The sequence below is a fragment of the Gymnoscopelus braueri genome, assembly GCF_963280865.1.
Source record: "Gymnoscopelus braueri genome assembly, chromosome: 7".
Lineage (NCBI taxonomy): Eukaryota > Metazoa > Chordata > Actinopteri > Myctophiformes > Myctophidae > Gymnoscopelus > Gymnoscopelus braueri.
In genome coordinates this window covers 33,086,830-33,106,819 of record NC_137608.1, presented here as the reverse complement: position 1 = coordinate 33,106,819, position 19,990 = coordinate 33,086,830, and the positions used below count along the sequence as shown (strand labels likewise).

At 45.3% G+C, this 19,990-nt stretch overlaps 1 protein-coding gene across 2 annotated transcripts in view; it reads left to right on the top strand.

Moving 5' to 3' along the window:
- The window catches only part of tncb (tenascin Cb), a 48,573-nt gene that overhangs the window by 13,491 nt on the left and 15,092 nt on the right, over positions 1 to 19,990 (top strand). For both annotated transcript variants that reach the window (XM_080433889.1, XM_080433890.1), the window contains exons 2-10: positions 1,502 to 2,118; positions 2,474 to 3,694; positions 4,913 to 5,176; positions 5,694 to 5,809; positions 6,397 to 6,550; positions 10,247 to 10,516; positions 12,425 to 12,610; positions 15,085 to 15,174; positions 15,632 to 15,895. In XM_080433889.1, coding sequence (XP_080290015.1) covers positions 1,611 to 2,118; positions 2,474 to 3,694; positions 4,913 to 5,176; positions 5,694 to 5,809; positions 6,397 to 6,550; positions 10,247 to 10,516; positions 12,425 to 12,610; positions 15,085 to 15,174; positions 15,632 to 15,895 — 3,073 coding nt within the window. In that variant the 5' untranslated portion in view covers positions 1,502 to 1,610. The remainder of the gene's footprint in view (positions 1 to 1,501; positions 2,119 to 2,473; positions 3,695 to 4,912; positions 5,177 to 5,693; positions 5,810 to 6,396; positions 6,551 to 10,246; positions 10,517 to 12,424; positions 12,611 to 15,084; positions 15,175 to 15,631; positions 15,896 to 19,990) is intronic.

The following is a 19,990-nucleotide window of genomic DNA, read 5'->3' as shown; positions in this document are numbered from 1 at the left end:
AAACAGCATGTCTCATGGAACAGGAAAATGGCCATGTACCAACCTCAGGTGTAGGGGAGACTTGAGCTGTACTCATATAAATCCCACACCGCTTGCTGGAAGTGCGGTCCGAGAATGCTGATCTGCCAGTTTGTGAATAGCAGGGAGGAAGTTATTGGACTCACTGTGCTCACAGGAACCCCTGCAGATGGCCACACTGTTCACCAGTATTAATCTGTCAGCTCAGGATGTGGTCTGGTGTGGAAGAGAGAGAGGTGTGTGTGTGTGTGTGTGTGTGTGTGTGTGTGTGTGTGTGTGTGTGTGTGTGTGTGTGTGCGTGTGCGTGCACTTTTGTGTGTGGCAGTGGCGTGCACGCGCAAGCACGAGTGCATGAGTATGTGACGTGTGTCTGTGCATGCATGAGCGCACGTGTGTGTGTGTGTGTGTGTTTGTGTCAACACACCACACCATGCAGGTGTTGCCTGCTGTTCGTAGCAGCCTGTCATGTGAAAAAAAAACCTGGTCAAGAGGAATAAGCTACATAGCTTCAAGGTTAACCCTCTCCCCCCCTCCCAACCACCCTCCCGCCCGTAATTGTCACTGTCGGTCCTGAGAGGAATGGTCAAAAGAATGGCCTCCAATGTCATCCACAGAGTGTCTGCCTCCTCCAGTCTGAGAGAAAGAGGGAGGGGGGAATACAATGGGTTGCAGGCAGGCAGGTAGGCAGCAACAGGGTTATATATTGGAGGTGGTCTTTTGTTTGGGGCAACAGTGGAAGGTTAATTGCTTTTAGTGGGATACTATGACATTTCAATGCAGCAGAGGTCCCTGGTGTGTGTGTGTGAGTGTGTGCGCGTGCATGTGTGCGTGCGTGTGTATGTGTGTGTGTGTGTGTGTGTGTGTGTGTGTGTGTGTGTGTGTGTGTGTGTGTGTGTGTGTGTGTGTGTGTGGGGGTGTGTGTGCGTGTGTGTGTGTGAACGTGTGTGTGCACACGCACATAATCTGTTCTGAACGGCAAGGGCAAACCAGAGAAGTCAGCTGCAGTAATAATGGGTGTTCTTTATTCAGCATGGATTCATTTGTGTTGAATTTGCTGATGTCATACATTGAGTACAGAATACAATTCTGTGTTAATTAATTTGACACTGAAAGTGTACAAATGCAACCAAATTAATCTGTAAGGGTCTATTTGATACACTGGGTACATTTGTACACTCTGAATTACAAATGGATAAATGGTCACTGAGGATTTTACTGTGTATGTGCACACAGAGTACTAGCATCATATCGAAACACTGGTGGTATAAAGGGATAAACGGTCTGTTTGATGATTAGGGAGACTGCCCCGTGCACCAATAGCCACAGGTTTGATTCGTGCAACAGCGTTTAGAGGTGTCCTTGAGAAATGCACCAAACTATTTCAATAAAGAACAAACAAATCGGAGCCCACTCTCCATTTATTAATAGAATTGCTGAAGTGCTGTTCTCATTGTTTTTCCATTTCTTTTTCGTTTCATTGCAGGGCTCAAGGACAAGGACTTCGTCCCGCAGAGGGTTAGTTATCTACGGTAGACTCCCTTCTCCTACCAGCTGCTGCTTCACTATAGTCCCCCCAGTATCAGGGTCCCACCATGGGGATTAAAGCTCTCCTCCTAGGCTGCATGACCGCAGCCCTGCTGTTCCAGCTCTCCTCCGCTGGCCTGGTCAAACGGATCATCCGCCACCGCAGGGAGACACTGGCACCATCCAAGACCCTGCAGGAAAACGTGACATTGCCCCATCCGGGCGAGCCTGTGGTGTTCAACCACGTCTACAACATAAACGTCCCCGCCAGCTCGCTCTGCTCCGTCGACCTGGACGCGCCAGACGCCCCCGGCCCCAACCCTGAGCTGAAGCACAGGAGCCCCTCGTCGGACATGCAGAACACGGACCCGCACCTAGAGCACACCATGGACGGCGAGAATCAGATCGTGTTCACCCACCGCATCAACATCCCCAAGCAGGCCTGTGCCTGTGACAACAGCCATTTGCCCGACATCAAGGACATCCTGAACCGTCTGGAGATGCTGGAGTCAGAGCTGTCCGGCCTGAGGGAGCAGTGTAGCAGTGGGACAGCATGCTGCGGAGCGCAAGTCACAGGTTAGCATGACTTGATGTGCGTGGGCACAGTTTTGTTCCTGCACTGCCCTATGATCCTATGACTGACCTATGCACTTAATCAAAAGCTGTTGCCTGATGTTCATTGTGTAAGTTGCATTTTGAGCAAAGGCATTTGGTTGCTGAATAACCTTCGTTCCATAATGATGTCTATTTTCATGCCAGCAATTATCTGGTGTAAGGAATATTTTGATTCTGGAATATTTCTATTCTGGTTATTGTTAACTATGAATTAATTAATTCAGCGATGACATTCAATTAATGTTATTCTATAGTGACTGATTTGCGATCACAGTGTGCTTGCTTTAATAACGCATAGTTCCTTGCCTTCCCTCAGGTGAAGTGGCCACCAAGCCCTACTGTAACGGCCGAGGGAACTGGAGTGCTGAGACCTGCAGCTGTGTGTGTGAGCCTGGCTGGAAGGGCCCCAACTGCACAGAGCCCGAGTGCCCCAACGACTGCCAGGATCAGGGCCGCTGTGTGGATGGAAAGTGTGTTTGCTTCGAGGGTTTCGCCGGGGACGACTGTGGCATTGAGCTGTGCATGCTAAACTGCGGCGATTACGGCCATTGCTCAGATGGGAGTTGCCTCTGTGAAGAGGGCTTCATCGGCGAGGACTGCTCCCAGACCAACTGCCTAAACAACTGCTTGGGCCGCGGTCGGTGTGTGGACGATGACTGCATATGCGACGAGCCCTGGACCGGCTTCGACTGCTCCGAACTAATCTGCCCTAATGACTGTTACGATCGAGGCCGCTGCGACAACGGAACCTGCTACTGCGAGGAGGGTTTCACAGGGGAGGACTGTGGTGAGCTGACCTGCCCCAACAACTGCAACAATCGCGGCATGTGTGTGAATGGGCAGTGCGTGTGCCATGCCGGCTACAGCGGCGAAGACTGCTCCAAGATCACCTGTCCTAGCAACTGTAATGAGAGGGGCCACTGCTTCAACGGGAGGTGCATCTGTGATCCGGGGTATGAGGGCGAGGACTGCTCCATCCTGTCTTGCCCCGATAACTGCAATGACAGGGGCCAGTGTGTCAATGGCCAGTGTGTGTGCGATGCGGGCTTCCAGGGCGATGACTGTGGAGAGCTCTCCTGCCCCAACAACTGCCTAAACCGCGGACGATGCGTCAACGGGAGATGCATCTGCGACAAGGGCTACGCCGGACAGGACTGCAGCATCAAGACCTGCCCCAAAGACTGCATGGGACGCGGGGAGTGCGTAGACGGCAAGTGCGTGTGCTTCGTTGGCTTCACGGGCAAGGACTGCGGAGAGCTCACCTGTCCCAATGACTGTCTGGACCGCGGGCGCTGCGTGAACGGACTGTGTGTGTGCGAAAAAGGTTTCGCCGGAGAAGACTGCAGCGAGAAGACGTGTCCCAACAATTGTCTGGAGAGGGGCTACTGTGTGGACGGGAAGTGCGTGTGCTTCGAAGGGTTCAGCGGAACAGATTGCTCCCTGCTGACCTGCCCAGGAGACTGCCTGAACCAAGGGCGTTGCGAGAATGGAGCGTGTGTGTGTGACGAGGGCTTCATTGGAGAGGATTGCTCAGAGGGTAAGATGTGATGAGCTGAAATAATCAAGAAATAATAAATAAATCTAAATCATGAATTGTTATTCTTATAAAAGAAGAATTACAAATAAAAACTCTTACATGGCAAACAGCATGACAGCATAATATAAAAACAAATTACAGTAGGTATGGATTACACATTATACATATATGTCCTATGAATGAGTATCTACAATTGGAGAGGAATTTGAGAAAAAAATGTGTTCTGCTTCACTGTGTAAAGTGAAGGCAATATGTAATATCACTTGTACTGTGCACAGTGTACTGTACACTGGCAAACACAATCCTGGAGCATGTTCAGTTGATAGCACGTTTTACTTGACTGCACACTGCACAGCATTTCAATGAATGCATAATGTCGCAGTCTAATGCAGATTTCAAAAAAAGACATATGGGTTTTGATTCAACAGTGGATTGATGAGTTGGTTCATATTATGTAACAAGTTTCCTGCTAAATCACTTAGCTAAATGTTCAAATATGTTCCGGAAACTACTGCTTTGGAAACCTGCCATGCTCTGAGTTGTGGAGGAATATTCTAAACACACACACACACACACACAAACACGCGCACGTACACGCACAATAGAGCTTTTCAGTTCTTTATCACTTAGATTAAGAGGCTGATGGTGAGGAAACCATGCCAATGGAAATTATTTTAAGTTTTTCAGTTTTTTCATATAGTAATTTGGTATCTGTAATGCCAAATAGTCTTAGTGAAATAATATCAACAGGAACTCGCTCATCCTCTTTATTATGCCATATTTCATTTGATCTGAAATCTGTCTAGTTGAGACGAGCCCAGAGGCTGCTGGAGAACCATCCTTCCCTTCTATTACTGCCAAGCTATTCCCTTCATGCCTAAACCACATGATATTTCTGGGCTCTCACTGATGCCAAGGAATTTCACACACAAACATATCTAACTATTGGGTACTTGAAGACTACAAAATATAGGAATATCATATGAGGAAGAATGATGATTTGCCAAAAGCACCAGTCTTTTCCTGTGATCAAAATAAAAGGTGCCACACATATGTATAATTGTATTACATTATTAGTCAATCATCGTATTAGTTCATATTTTGTTACAAGTTAAAGACATATTTTTTTATTTGTTGACTCATTAAGATTGACTTTTTTTTTAATAGTTTGACATTCTCTTCCATACATATCCCCTAATGTCCAACCTTCTCCAACAGTCTCACCACCCAAGGACCTGACAGTAGTGGAGGTCACCTCAGAGTCCGTGGACCTGTCCTGGGCGAATGAGATGACAGTGACAGAGTACCTAATCACCTACGCGCCCACGGCCCTTGGAGGGCTGGAGCTGGACATGCGTGTGCCTGGGGACCAGAAGTTAGCCACTATTCGGGAGCTGGAGCCTGGCATTGAGTACCTGATAAGTGTCTTTGCCGTCCTCAACAATAAGAAGAGTGTTCCTGTTAGTGCCAGAGTGGCAACACGTAAGTCACAACTTTCGTGTGAATGTTGGCCATGTCAATGTTTACCTTCTGGCAATCTGGGAACCAATTCGGTACCACCTCCTTTTTTGTCTAGAAACAGGAACTGGAATGTTTAGGGGCAGTTGGTGCAGATTCTGCTGTTAGCCGAATCTGTCTTGAGAGATTAACCTTCTGGTAGAGCTGGATAACAGTGCCTTCTTAGAAAGTCTTTGTGTTTTTCTTGGCTTTACGTGTCCAGCATTTCAAATACAAAAGCAGTCTTTCTTCTCATGTACTCTTAAGCCTCTGGCAGCATAATAAAATATTAACTCATTAAAACATTACTGGTATTAGACCTAGATCAGAGTGGCAAGGGACATTTTAAAAAAATAACAGACATTACGTTCCCGTCCCCATATAAGAAAAATTTGGATGAAAAATCTGTTAGGGTCCTGTAATTTTTTTGGCCCCATCAATAAATGTTTTACCCCAAAGAAAACAATCAGACACAAGCTAATTTTGTCCCTGTCCCTCTCAGATCTACCTGAACCAGAGGGTCTGAAGTTCAAGTCAGTGAGGGAGACCTCCGTGCAGGTGCAGTGGGACCCGCTGGACATTCCCTTTGATAGCTGGAACCTCATCTTCAGAAACACGGTGAGTCCAATCTATCCCATGATTCCTTGCGGGCTGCTAATGGCTCCTTTTTACCCGAACTCGGTGGAGGTAGCAGAATTGACTCACAGCCTATACCCACAGTCTATCATTAACCACATTTTCCTTTAGTAGAAACCTTACACGGCCCACTGCATACCCCACCACCCCCACCCAGCCTTGATAATTGCCTAATGTGCATATGCGTGGATTGGGGGGGGGGCGGTATCCTGTGGAAAAAAGCTTAGCTCAGCCAGCACGCAAAAGCAAAGCAATTGAAAAGCATTAAAGTAAAATGTTCTGTCTCTGTTGACAGTCTCGGTGGCCATATGGTACCAAATGATTATTGTTTTGTGAATTGTTTCCTTTTTTTTGGAGTTCTTGTATAACCCTTTGAGAAATGGCTCTTGTGGGACATAAAAGCACAAGCGACTTCCCCTGTCAGCGTGAAAGTCCAAACACCACCACTAAGGCTATTAAGTATGATTTGGCCGTCTCGTTCCCACACACCGCATATTCTGCAAGGACTGGCCTTTGTAGTGCACAATGACTGGCAGTGTTTTTCTTCTTTCTTGTTTTGGTATTGGTAGAAAGAGGAGAATGGAGAGATTCTGAACTCGCTAGGCCGTCCAGAGACCACCTTTGAGCAGTCTGGACTGGGACCGGGCCAGGAGTACGAGGTCAAACTGGAGGTAGTGAAGAACAAGAACCGAGGGCCCCCAGCCTCCAAGAACGTTGTCACGAGTGAGTTCTTTCATATTTAAAGTGACTCTTGAGGTGCAATTATGCTGTCTGAGAGTTTCTCCAAGTTCATTGCAAATCCAGACTGATCTTCATCAGCATGCAGGTTTAAGGACTAAAACAACCCCTCTCTTCGTAATCCATTACTGGATTAGCCTTGTTTTTTGTCCACAAAGTAATAGAAGCACATTACCCTTCGTACCAGTAAACATAATAAGTGATATACAGGTATAGTGATAGAGAGAGAGAGAATTGAAATATATATTTATACATTAAAAAAAGTAATTGAAAAAACAAGGCGCCCTCACACCTTAGAAGGACAATATCAGTCACCAGAACCAAGGACTTGTATTTTCTGTGAAGCTTACATGGTTAAAATGTTGTTTTAAGTTACAATGGGTTTATCTAGGACATGTCTGATAAAATGAGTATCAAATATCTAAATATTTAATCAAGCAACTTAAAAACTGTCTTGCACACAAAAGCCTGAGTAGACATGAAAATTACACCAGTGTTTTGAAGTGAAATATCCCAACTACAGTACTTGTAAATGTAACTGTAGTTAGTTACTTCAGTTACTTTACACCCCTGCTGATGCTGTAGGATTTGCAGAATCGTAACTGTATAGTAGCCTATAATTCCATGGGTATGAATGACAGATCCTGGAAAAGCGAATTAAGCTTTCATAATTCAATCAGCATTAGAAATAAACCATTTCATATTTGTCATCCTTTCCAATGATGTCTTTGCACAATGAAACCGTTAAATACATGCTAAGTCTCACAAAATGTAAGCTTAACATAGGGGATCCATCAGTCCCCTACAACTCTAATTTGCATATTCATGGCACATTTGCAGTGGAATAAGCCTCAAAACCCCTCTAACGTCGTTCTGACATTATTCTGACCACTGGAGCTTGAGAGGATGTGATTCCCAGAAAATACATGCAGACTCTTCTGGAGCAAATGGTAGCTTAGAGTTTCTTGTTAAATGTGAAAAACAGACATCATACCATGCAAAGCTTCATTGAACTCAGCATCCTTCTCAGCGCAATCCAATCTGAACATCACCGCCCCAATATTTTCTCTCTCTCTCGCACGCACGCACGCACGCACGCACGCACGCACGCACGCACGCACGCACGCACGCACGCACGCACGCACGCACGCACGCACGCACGCACGCACGCACGCACGCACGCACGCACGTAATTGAACAGTGGTGCTGGTGGCATAAAAAAAGCATATACTGTAGATTCCTAACCCTACTGGTCATTTATGAGCAAAAGCATATCTCTGTCAATATGTCACTATAAAGCCTAATGGTGTGTAACAGTTAGGACGACTCCAGGCTGGGGATCAATATTTTTGAAAGGAGAAACGAGGGGTTGAAACTATACTTCAGCTGGCAACAATGGCCACCAGCTGCCAGCAGCCAGACTATTTTTAGGTTGCTCTGGGGCAGGTTACAAAACTGCTCCAGCTTGAGTTCGAGCTGCTGAGGCATGTGTTTTCTTTATGAAATACTGTAAGGCTATGTAGAACATTCCATAATGACCGAAACCTGAACTGGAAACAGTGTTATCTTTCTCCCCTACGAGAGTTTCAACAAATCGGAGTAATTTGATTCCAATATGTAGTGGGGAAATTTTGCCGTGCTCAGCACTAACTTTAGGAGATGGCTCCCAATCCAGTGCTTGGTCAAGCTCTCTCCTAGCTTATTTATGGTTTGAGTGTGCCCTACAACGTGCCAGAATAAACAGAAATATGCAAGGGAAAGCCATTATCGACCTGTCACAACCCTCGCTTATGAAACCCCTCGCTTATGAAACCCCTCTTCCTCTGCACAATTGGATGGTAAATTATTGTAATGCCGGAGGCCGGTAACACAACCTTTTAGAGGTTGGGGTCTAAGTAGTCTCTCATGCCAGACAACTATTCCACAATCTTCAAATGGTAAAAACCTCCTTAAAGCCACGCACAGGAAGCTGTCATGTTTGTCATATTTTAAAATGTAAACTGTAAAATATAATTTTGTATTTCCATTTCTGCTAAACAGCAAGCTGTATATGCTTCAACTAATGTGATTTACGCAACTGCAAAGACGAAACGGAAGTAAGGGGGAGGCGGACAGCCACTTTATAATCTGCACATTTTCCGTGCTTGCGTTGCACAGACTGGAGGCATTTGTAAATTACGTGAACCAAAGCAGTCTTGAGAGACTAAGTTCTGTTGAACAACCTAAGCGTCATACTGTGTTGGTGACTTGTGTGTACTGTATTTGCATCCACTAAATGGTTCTAGTGCCAAGAAACAGAAACATAATATAGAAACACATATTGTTGCTGTCTGAGAAACACATCTCCATATTTCATTGCTTTGTATCTCGATGTCTCGATGTCGCTTTAAAAACTAGTGAAAGTGGTTACGTCAATAACAATAAAAAGTATTCGACACGAGCTTATGACTAAAACTACGGATCCATTAGGTTATTTCTTCCATTTCCTGAAAAGTTCCCAACAACAGCGATGATATAGCCTTCATGTACATGCATGTCAGCAAACTTTGGGTTGCGAGATTCATTATTCTCCATCTCACTCAGTCTGCCATCACTCAGACTTGTACCGTTAATGTTATACTATAGGATTTCCATGCTGAGGGACTGTGTGAAGTAAGATCCTCTCTTGCCCCCTCTCACCTCCCATCCTCTATGCCCTCCACCTCGAGTGGGGGAGACGCCTTACAACCAACCAGGCAGTCATGCAATCAGCACTCAGGGAAAGCCATCCTCCCAGGAGAATGGTATCGCTACCCAAGAGTGACACACACAGTGGCAGCTTCCTTGGAAGACAAATCTGTGTTAAGCTCGAATGCAGATTTGTCCTTTTATCAGCCTCGTGCAGAAGGTTGACTTTTCAAAAGTTGCTTGCATGTGACAAATCAATTTCACTGCCAGAAAACATGAGAGCCCTTCATGGCGCAGGGATTTGATCTGCAAATAGTTGGAATAACCTGCCGAAATACACGAGGGCTTTGGCATTTTTCAGCTCACAGTAGCACTGTGTTCCCAATTGACTATATATTGTAATATATTCATGCAGATTATTCAAAGGCCCAATCCTGAAGGGCTCCATTCCCACAGGGAATGAACCCTGTGAGATATTTATACTATAATAACATCATACCCCAAATGGCACATTACATTTTTTGGAAAGGTTGCTGCTGCCCTTACAATAACTTGAGTGAGAATGAGTCAACAGGTGATTTAATTAATTACCAGACCTGCAACAAGAAAAGGGGGAACCAATTAGTGGTGTAGTTTGGTTGAAATGAATACCTACAGTACAAACAGCTTGGCCCCCGGCACAGGACGCTATATTGTTTTGGAGAACATGGATGACTGGGGAAGTGTCCAATGTTCTACAACAAATGCAGGACCTCACTGAGGCTTGTGTGGCGTGCCTGAGTGAGTCGCTAGGCAAGCGAGTGTCCACACGAAACAGCGGATAGCCCCACATTAAATGCGGCAAGCCGTAGTGTACATAATAGGTTATGACGTGAAGCAAAATAAACACTTCCTTCCCCCGTCTCAGCCAAACACAGGCTGTCTCAAGCTAAAGTCTTCACAAGCCATCCTGGGAAAAACAATATTGTGCATAGAACTCTACTGTGCTAACAGCATGTTCTCCCAAATCTCCAGTGATTGACGCTCCCAGCCAGGTGGAGGTGCGGGACGTGACTGACAACACAGCTCTGGTGAACTGGTTCCAGCCTGTGGCACGGGTCGACGGGGTCCAGGTGTCCTACGGGCCCAGCTCGGACCCGGCCGACCGCAAATTGGTGGAGCTACCCTCCACAGACACCCAGCATCACCTTGGAGGACTCAGCCCCGACACCGAGTACCAGGTGTCCCTGATGGCCACGCGGGGAGAACAGACCAGCATCCCTGTATCTGAGACCTTCCTCACAGGTGAGGCCAATAGAAAATGTATTTAGAATGTGGATTGGCCTTTTTCGTGGCAGCCATATTGACATAAATAGTTGTGTAATGTTACTTCCTTCACAACAGAGTGGCGACAACACAAGTAAAAAATACATGATCCTCACATCACTCAGTCAGCTCCTGGAAGTCCTCTGGAGGGCCATTTGAATGCATTATACAGAGAGACAGAACTTGTGTTTAGTAGTTAATAAATGCATCGATTTACAATATTTATATAACACACCAACATTATGTATGTGGTTACATCAGTATGTCTTTAAGATACTGTATAATGAGTCAATATTTGAGTGTGAACAGCTAATGTTACCTGCCTTGTTGACGTATTTTAAGCCAACATTACCGTGTCAACTTGGTTAATGAGCACATTGCTGTTGTTTATTGCTTAACGTCTTACTTTTTAAAAGTGCCCATCAAGCGGTCTGTTCTGCTGCAACTCTACTGCGCTGCTAGTGTTTACTGCTAACTTCCTGGAACTGAACAGAAGCTCCATGATCCGGAAATTGCGGAGAAGAAATTACTCCTTTTGATTCGCAGGTATCAAGGAAACTAATTAAGGTTGTGTTCCATTCAGGTCAAACAATCCAAAATAAATTAAAACAATTCTGAAAATAACAGATCTGCAGCCAGCAATGCTTGTAGATGAGTTATTTTCACTATTTGTATCTGAAGAAGTAGGCTATATAGGGCTTAAGTGATTAAGTATCATTGTATATGTAAAAAAATGTTTAGCCTTCTGAACCTTTATTCCTATGGTATAAAGGTAAGTAAAGAGAGACAGGAAACACGGCAAGAGAGTAACGGAGTGATGCAACAAATGGTCCGGCTGGCCGGGTACCGAACTGGTGACTATGTTAGGCATTTGAGCCCATGTGGTACACGCCCTAACCACTCAGCTGTCGGTTCACCCTAAGTTTCATTGTCAACACCTGTGAAGGAAGTAACATTAAAAAAGCTATTTATGTCAATAATGGCTGCTGTGAAAAAGGTCTAATGTGTGAAGATGGGCCGAGAGAACTCTTCATTGTTTGACAACGTGACATTCAAGACAGACAGCGGTTGGCTTGAGTGAGCTGAGGAGACTGTAATGAATGAGTGGATCTGATCACTAGAGGGAATAGGGGAACAAGGTTTATTTTTTCATGTCCAGCAATAACAACAACTGCATCATTTGTCTTACATGAAAATGTTTGCCACAGTCGTTAACTCTTAATTGTTGACATAAAAGCAAACTCACACGCTGTGCGGTGTCTTAAGTGTGGTCTGTGTGTTGATTGGGGGTCTGGGCCACACATACTTTACTGACGGCATGTGTGTTTATGGAGGAAGGTCCCCCGCTGTGTGTGTTTGTGTGTGTTCGCATCTGTCTGCCTTTATTTATCGACTGATGATTGACTGAGCACACTGGCTTTTTCCATACTGTGCTTCACTGCAACACATTATGTACAGTCAGCTTAAAATCCTCACTGTACATTTATCTAAGAGTGTACAAATGGGGCCCGGATGGCTGGCGTAACGGTCCGGGCGCCTCGCGGGTTCAAATTCCGATCCCGACAACCTTTGCTGCGTGTCACTCCCCGTCTCTCTCTCCCCATTTCCTGTCAGTCTACTGTATTCTATCTATAAAAAAGGCAGAAGAAGCCAAAAAATACACAAGGACAAATGGAACAGAGTGTACAAGTGGAACCAGAAGAACGGTCCATTTAGTTACACTCTCTGAGTTAAAAATGAAGATTAGCGAAGTTTTAACCTGTAGAGCGTGTGTGTGTGTGCGTGTGCGTGTGCATGTGTGTGTGTGTGTGTGTGTGTGTGTGTGTGTGTGTGTGTGTGTGTGTGTGTGTGCGCGTGTGCGTGTGTGTGCGTGTGCGTGTGTTGTAGACCTGGATGCCCCCAGGGACCTGCAGACGGTGGACGTAACGGATGAGAGCATCACATTAGAGTGGAGGAACAGCCAGGCTCAGGTGGACAACTATCGCATCAAGTATGGACCCCTGTCTGGAGGGGACCATGGAGAGCTGCTGTTCCCCCCCGGAGCAGGGGACACCACCCAGGCCAAGATTTCTGGTAAAGCACGCACACACACACACACACACACACACACACACACACACACACACACACACACACACACACACACACACACACACACACACACACACACACACACACACACACACACACACACACACACACACACACACACACACACACACTTAAGACGTAAGACCGTTGAAGACCCCTGTCTTAAACCATTGACTGGGGGGTTTATCCATGGCCTACTTTTCCCCCTCAAAATCTCTACACCCAAAATAGCAGATTTACAAGCTCACAACGTGTCGCAAAGCGTAGATGTGCTATTTTTGCAGAATTTTTGCTTATTATGACATGCCAAGAATACGGATGAGTAGCAGAGTGCCTCTCAACCTCAGCCTGATGGCCTGAAAGTCTAATATCTCCCCCAAGCTAAGGGGAATTCCCTTTGGCCTAGTGGTTAAGATGTTGGCTTTCCACGCGGGAGTCCCGAGTTCGAATCCCGGGCGTTACATTGGTGCCGTGACCCGCATCGGGTTTCCCCGTGGGAGGAGGTCAAAAGGGGGGTGAGTGTAGCAGAGTGCCTCTCAACCTCAGCCTGATGGCCTGAAACTCTAATATCTCCCCCAAGTTAAGGGGAATTCCCTCTGGCTTAGTGGTTATGATGTTGGCTTTCCACGCGGGAGACCCGAGTTCGAATCCCGGCCGTTACAGATGCAAGGGTTCAAATGGTTAACAGTGTGTACATTCTATTGTAACAAGACTATGAATTTTGCTCCAAAGCTCTCAACATTTTTATGTTTTTTCATAAATTAAAACCCTATTTCATACTTTGTCGTATGACGGCAAAAGTAGCAAAAATACCAGATCTACAAGCTCATAACACTCGCAACAAGCTCACAATGCACGGATGGGAACATGTTTTAATAATTTTTTTTTTACGTTTGAACGTTTCCGCCTACATGCCGTAAATAGTGAGGTCAGGTTGAAAGTGGTTCTGTCTGTCTGTCTGTCTGTCTGTCTGTCTGTCTGTCTGTCTGTCTGTCTGTCTGTCTGTCTGTCTGTCTGTCTGTCTGTCTGTCTGTCTGTCTGTGGGTTTTATAAATATTCAACCAATGTAAAGTGTTAACAAGAGTTTGTGACTAAATAATAACTACATTCCAGATCTGGGGGGGTCACACACAACCCCCCCCCCCCCCCCCCAGATCTTAGCCAAACAAGAACAGGGAGCTCAATTTCATCTCCCTGTGCTCCTACTATTATTAAGTTTGTGCATTGAGATGGACGTGTTCTTTTTTGTGGTTTTCTTTTCTTTTCATACCATGTGTCATGTGGTAGGATTAATCCCTCTGGAAAAAAAGAAGAAAAAAAAAGGCAACAGTGCCTTTGTTTAGGCCCCCATTCTTTGTCCTTGGGAGGCCTGTCCCATGCAAATAAAATGTTTTTCCCATTCAGCTGACCCCCTCCCCCCCCCCCTCTGCTCGGTACACACCTCAGCGGTTCTTTCACACAGTTATTATCTGTAATTGCCTTCACGCTCATGATTTTATTGATAATGAGTTTCCTGGGCATTAAGGTGTAATTTCATGCTACAGGATTCGCTGCGTGGCGACCTCTGGGGGGACTTAATAAACAAATTGGTGCATTCAGGCTAAGAAAGGCTTTAATTGTTTAGGCTAAGAGGACCCCGCCAAAAGCCTGTTGTATCATAGCAAAGCATGGTCTCTGGTCCGTGCCAAAGGGTACGGCTCAGCGAATCCCAACCTGTCGGCCGGGGCCCCACTGTTGGGCCCTGTGAGGATAGACACTAAGATTTGAATGATAATATAACATTAATATTTAACCTCTTGAACCCCATATGGGTAACCGGAGTCCCTGAAGGCTCGATACTAGTGCCTTTTCTGTTTTCTGTTATCGTAGAGAAAGCTTTCGCTGAAAATAGCCGATTGACAAGCTCACAACGCGACGCAAGGCGTCACGTTGTGAGCTTGTCGATCTGCTATTTTCAGAGAATGCTTTCCCCACAATATGGATGCTGGGGTTTAAGTGGTTAAACATTATGTACAAAATGTGTCATAGTGTTTTTTCTTTGTAACCTTCAAAAATTAGTTTCCGTACTGTACTGTGTTAGTTCCATTGATCCAAGCCGTAACACGAATCGATTGATTGATCATTAAAATGAAACATTCTCTGCAAATGCACGGGCCCACCCATTTTCAAGAGGAGCCCCGATCCACAAAAGGTTGGGGAACCACTGCTATAGATCTATGAATGCAAATGCAAGACTGGTGGTGCTCAGCAGCAGACAGGATGAACGTAGTGCGTAATTAGCAACGGCAAAGGGCCTTGAGTAATCAAGGCATTTGAGTGCATGAGACAGAGCTATTAGCTGAAAGCAGCTGGCTGGTTTTGTGTTCCGCCCCTGACGTGTCATTCTGAGTAATGTCCTCTGACTTCAAATGTTGCATTCATTTCCGACCCTCTAATGTATTATTTTCCTTCCACAGGTCTGAGACCAGGTACAGAATATGGAATGGGTGTGACGGCGGTGAAAGATGAACGCGAGAGCCTGCCCGCCACCACCAACGCGGTGACCGGTGAGAACACTATCACTCACTGAACCCTGTCTGCAGCAGTGAAAACGAGACACACTTTGTATTCAAGTCAGAGAAGTCCTCTGTGTCAGTGGCTCTCAACTGGTTTCACAATGCGACACAAGTGTTTCATTTGTCCCCAAAGTTAAATAACAAACTTATCAAAGTGACTCTTGGTCTGTGACCCTCTCAGGACATTTCACAACTCACTAGCCCACTGAAAAACACTGCCCTCTGCAAAGTCTGCACATAAGTCAATTTAGTTTGACAAGACCTTCCATAATGGATGTGTAGCCAGGGTAGGATTACATTAATGTATGTTCTTGATAGTTTTACTCTATATTATGATGACGTTATCAATTTATCTTGATGTTTTGGGCAATCAATACTGTTTCACATCAACTATACAGTAATGCAGTGACCATTGACATTAAGTTGTGTACTCCTCTCCTCTCCTCAGCCCTGGATGCTCCCAGGGACCTGACCGTGGCAGAGGTGACAGAGACCACCATGCTGTTGGAGTGGAAGCGCCCGCTGGCAAAGATCGATATGTACAGACTGGTCTACGTGTCCGCCGATGGCCGCAAAGCAGAGGCCGTGGTCCCCGGTAGTTCTGAGAGTCACACCCTGAGGACCCTGCTGCCGGGCATGCTTTACACCATCACCATCACTGCCGAGAGGGGGAAGAGAACCAGTGCCCCCGCCACCATCTCTGCACCTACAGGTCAGTGTTGTTGTGGGGGGGGGGGGTCGCTAGAATTACACAGCAATGCTTGTGATCAGGTGCCATGTTAAGCCCGATTTATCTGTGTTGTAATGAAGGCGTCATGGACCGAAAATAGCCCATCTATAAGCTCAATGCCACGCGGATGCGACGTGTTGTGAGCTTATAGATCTGCTATTTTGGTCCACAACGCCATTGCATGACGATGACGGAGCATACCTTAGGCATTTAAGAAATGAAACTTTCAGCAGGCTGGTTCAGTCATCATCTCAGCAATGGGAAAAATGTCTTTCCACTTAGCGAGCTTCAAAGCAATATTTGTGTTAACCTCATGTGGTAATGTTAGACGTTTTTTCATTTTTATTGACCACATTTTGCTTCCATCTTCACTTATAGAGGCAATGGAGAAAAACGAAATCAATGTCCTTTTCTTCAAAGCGAGAACACATTGCTTCAAAACAGTGCTTGTATTAACGATGCAGCAAAGATAAGCCTCCGTGTTTCATGTAGTATGAACTAAATGGGGTTTTTGGCAGGATATACTTTGTCCTCATAATGGTTATTTGTTGATATTCCATACAGGGTGCTGTAAAATGTGCGTGCGTTTCCGAAACACAGGGTCTTTTCAGAAAGAGCGTTGTGACCCCACTGTTTTCCATCAGCTTTTCAGATGGTGGTGGAGGGCTTCGGGACAAGTCCTCATTAACTAGGCCTATAGGTTCATATTTTCTGTCTTGCAGTATGGCAGCCAAACCAAGGCTATGAATTGAATTCATTGTTCGCTTCTCTCTGTCAGTCTCTCTGTCCGCGTTTTCTCCCCCGCTGAAGATTTTCATTTGAAGCATGTGGGTTTATTTTACTTTTTCTTTCCGTCTTTTAACTGAAACAAGGAAAGACAAATAAGATGATTGTGAATTTTTTTTCGTGCTGCGGTCAGAGTGCCTCCAAGCCAAACATCTCCGAAGTAAATCTTCCAGTTATACAGTGGGTGCCCATTAACTGCTTGGCTGAGGGCAAAAATCGATACAGCATGAGGGAAAAGTTGGTGAGTTTCAGAATAACTGTCTTGAAACACTGTGTGTGTGTGTGTGTGTGTGTGTGTGTGTGTGTGTGTGTGTGTGTGTGTGTGTGTGTGTGTGTGTGTGTGTGTGTGTGTGTGTGTGTGTGTGTGTGTGTGTGTGTGTGTGTGTGTGTGTGTGCGTGTGTGTGTGTGTGTGCACACACGCACACATGCATATATGTGTGATGTTCATGTGTGTGTGACCTGCAATAAAGGGAGTCTGCGAGATTGAGCGAGAGAGAGAGAGAGAGAGAGAGAGAGAGAGAGAGAGAGAGAGAGAGAGAGAGAGAGAGAGAGAGGAACATCATGAATGAAAGAGACAGAGAATGAGAGAACATAGTGTGTGCATGTATGTGGGTTGTCCATGAGGACATGTGTGCGCTCTGCACAATGCTCATTCATGTGATAATTGTTGGCGTGAGCCTGTTCCCCTCTGGCTTTGTGCGATTTGACCACGATGAACTGTGGGGCCCTTCAGATAAAGGGCCACATGCGGAGACCCCTGTTAAAACATTGTCTCAAAAAAAAATCACTGAGCCTCTAATCCGCAGCCCCACCAATCTGCATCCTTTATCGTCTCCAGACATGTAGCGCAAACACAGTGAATGCTGCACACGTTCGAGGAGGGATAGAGAGAGGATTGAAGAACCGAGGGTGGGGATGGGTGAGGTGAGATGGGGACAGGGGCGACGGGAGATGGGTGAGGGGGGGAAGGGTTGCCCCTCTGCATCCTCACCCGTAAGCCCACCCCCTCCCTTATCCCCTCAGGTCGTGGCACACTACTTGGGTTTGCCAACCATCGTTCGTCAAAAGGATTAGAGCTTGAGTTTGAGTTTTTCTGAAGGCTCTGCTGTAGTAAACCGCTCAGGAGAAAATCGGCAGTCATTTCAGTCACAGAGCAGAGATTTGCTGATAAACAATTGTTGTTTATACAGGGAAATCGTAAGACAAAGGCTAGGATTATCATAATTTAAGCTAATCGGCTGAGTCAGGGGCTGGGAGGTTTGCAGGGGGAGCCTTTGTGCAAATCGGAAGGCTCAGAGAAGAATGAGAATGGACATTTGGAATGATAATGGCTCAAGCAAAGATTCAATAATAACACATTTGAATAACACAAATAATTGAACAAACATGTTCAATTGCATCATTTGTTGTGCAGCAACCCACAACCAGGAGTGATTCAGCCTCTACGGCTCTTAGGGTCATTGTTGCCACAAAAAGACCCACTGACTTAAGAAAGGCTCACTTTATCATAATTTGTCATTTCTCATTCTAAGTGGTTCGGTACAACTGAAATGAAACATGTAATTTAACAATTTGATTGTTTTCTGGGATAGTATTTTGTTCTGAAAAAATTGCATGACCAGCGGGTTCTCCAATGAGGAGAATGAGACACGGAGTGCATGATGAGTGGACTGCATGTTTTGAGCTCCTGTGTAGCTCAACGGAAGCACATGGCACTAACTTTGAAAGGGTTGAGGATTGCATCATCTGTACACACGGTAAAATCCTGAGAGTGACATTTTGTACTCAGGATTTTGCAGTGGAGGTCAATGGGCAGATGTCTCAGCTGTCAGCTTGCCATGTCAGGTCTTTCCATCACACATATCCATGTCCATCTGCATGTGCGGGGGGGCCAGAAGTGAGACCAAGCTGTCCATCATGCTTAACATGGGCAGGAGAAGTGATGATGCATGCTTCTATATGAATATTGAATGGATATTGAGGGATTACCTTGACGTTTCAAATTTGAATTGATTATTTTTCCACATCAGACATTTATTACAGTAAAGAAATGAGGTTCTGCACCACGCGGCAGAGCTAGCAGTGCATGCAATGGGAAGTGAAGGACATACTGTAAATTTAAAAGCTGCAGTGAAGAAGAATTTTCCCTAAATGTTAAAGTATAACAAGCTGTAGAAAAGTAACTATCTTGAATGTAAAAAGACATTCTATCAAGTATCAAAACAGGCTTGTAACATGTAATTTATTAATCAGATTCAGGAGATCTCTTGCATTTGTCAACAGCAACAAGATTGAACAAATGACTTGGTTTTAGTGTGGGGGGTGTTATCCACGCCCTGATGTTATAAATGTCTAATGAAGATAAATAATAACAAAAGCATTTCTTTATTTCTTTTTACTTTAGTTATTATGTATTAAAGACAATCCCAAAGTATTTATTCAAGCATAAAAAATGACTAGTTTTTTTATGCGGTAATATTCAAGAGACATTGCTGATAACACAATGATAAAAAGTGAATGAAAGAGAGATTTGAACTTGCAACCTTTCAAGTTGCAAACATCAGTGAATAGCTTTTTTTCTTGCCATAGTCCAATGTCTCATTTCTTATCAGCACTGCTACAGTCCACAAAAGGCTGACTCAGTAGCTCTCAGCTGATGCTATGTATAGTGGCCAGAATGCCATTATACTCATTATAGATACATTCTCTCCATTCTCCCATGTGAGCAGCACTGATGAGCAGCGATCAGCTGCTTCAGACAAAGCCCTTCCATCCCATCTCATCTCACTCCGTCCTCATCGTCACATTTTCTTCCATCCCATTTGCTCTCCTCTCTGCCCACCACTCCACCGCCGCGGGGCTGAAAAGGGGATAATGGTAGCCTTGACACTTTACCTGCTCTCTCCTCTCTGAATGTTGACACTCATAATGGCCTTGACATACTGTATTCTCTCTCTCTCTCTCTCTCTCTCTCTCTCTCTCTCTCTCTCTCTCTCTCTCTCTCTCTCTCTCTCTCTCTCTCTCTCTCTGAATGCTGACACATACAATAGACTCCAATTATGGGGGTGTGGTACGGCTGTCGGCATGGCTTCTTCATCGCGTTTTGAAGTGAACGGTGTACTCCCGCTACACGGTGGGCTACGCCGAACCTTCAAGAATTAATGGCTCGTTCAACGGCCATTAATATGCGCAAGATGCATCAGCATGTCTTCTTCTGTCTTTCGTTCCCATTCTCTTGCTCCCTTTCTAATTCCTTTTAGTCAGATATGCATCAGTGTCTCTCTCCCCTC